General features: G+C 39.4%; 1 protein-coding gene across 1 annotated transcript in view; it reads right to left on the bottom strand.

The window, feature by feature from the left end:
- LOC103515080 (dolichyl-diphosphooligosaccharide--protein glycosyltransferase subunit STT3A) overlaps positions 1-845 on the bottom strand; it is an 18,921-nt gene that overhangs the window by 3,282 nt on the left and 14,794 nt on the right. Inside the window, exon 13 of the mRNA XM_026827884.1 lies at positions 575-742. Within this exon, the coding sequence (XP_026683685.1) occupies positions 575-742 (168 nt within the window). The remainder of the gene's footprint in view (positions 1-574; positions 743-845) is intronic.

An 845-nucleotide genomic window follows, 5' to 3' on the forward strand; every position in this document is an offset into this window, starting at 1 on the left:
GACCACGAAGAATGTGGCGATCTGGAAATCAAATAAATATATGGGGTGTCAAAAAGATCTGTACTAAACTTCTAGGTCTAATTTACAGTACTATACTGGGGGAACTGTAAGCTTCCGACGTAACCCAGGTACAGTGAATAGTGTACATGCCCAGCATGAAGGTCATTATGACCACGAAGAACGTGGCAATCTGGAAAAAAAGGGCACTGTTAGTCCAGAAGGTTCTGGGCGTCAATGCTTTTTTTTTTTTGCCCATCTGATGAGAAGCATACTAGGGGATAAGCTATAGGCATGCTTCGACAATTTGAGTCTGAAATACTCATGTGGTAGTGATTTTATTGCTATGAAATAAAAAGGGTGATGAAAAATCTCATAGAATGTAAAGTTAAAATTCACCTAAAAGAAGAAGAAGAAGAAGAAGAAGAAGAAGAAGAAGAAGAAGAAGAAGAAGAAGAAAGTGTGTAGTTTGGAGCTACATATTACCTTAATTATTCTGTCCGCTAAGACTAAAAGTCCCATTATGCCAACAGCATGTCTACTAGGCTTAAAAATTTGCCCTCAAATTAAATCTTACCTCCGATAATTCTGCCCAAAGGATACCATGCTCTGTCATCAAACCAGTTGTGAAACTTGTAGTATCCTTCTTCAACGAGGAACTTGGTTGTACGATAGTTGAAGTATGGATCAAACTCGTGAATGACACTCTCAAATCTCAACACCGAGAACAACCTTGTTGAGAATGCTCCCAGGTACAGTCAAAGGAGAAGCTCGAGATATTTTGTTTACAGACAGACACACACACGAACCAATGGCTGAAACTTTGGATTTAGGCTCTAGGGACCTCA

The sequence above is a fragment of the Diaphorina citri genome, unplaced genomic scaffold (genome assembly GCF_000475195.1).
Source record: "Diaphorina citri unplaced genomic scaffold, Diaci psyllid genome assembly version 1.1 scaffold1270, whole genome shotgun sequence".
NCBI classification, from domain to species: domain Eukaryota; kingdom Metazoa; phylum Arthropoda; class Insecta; order Hemiptera; family Psyllidae; genus Diaphorina; species Diaphorina citri.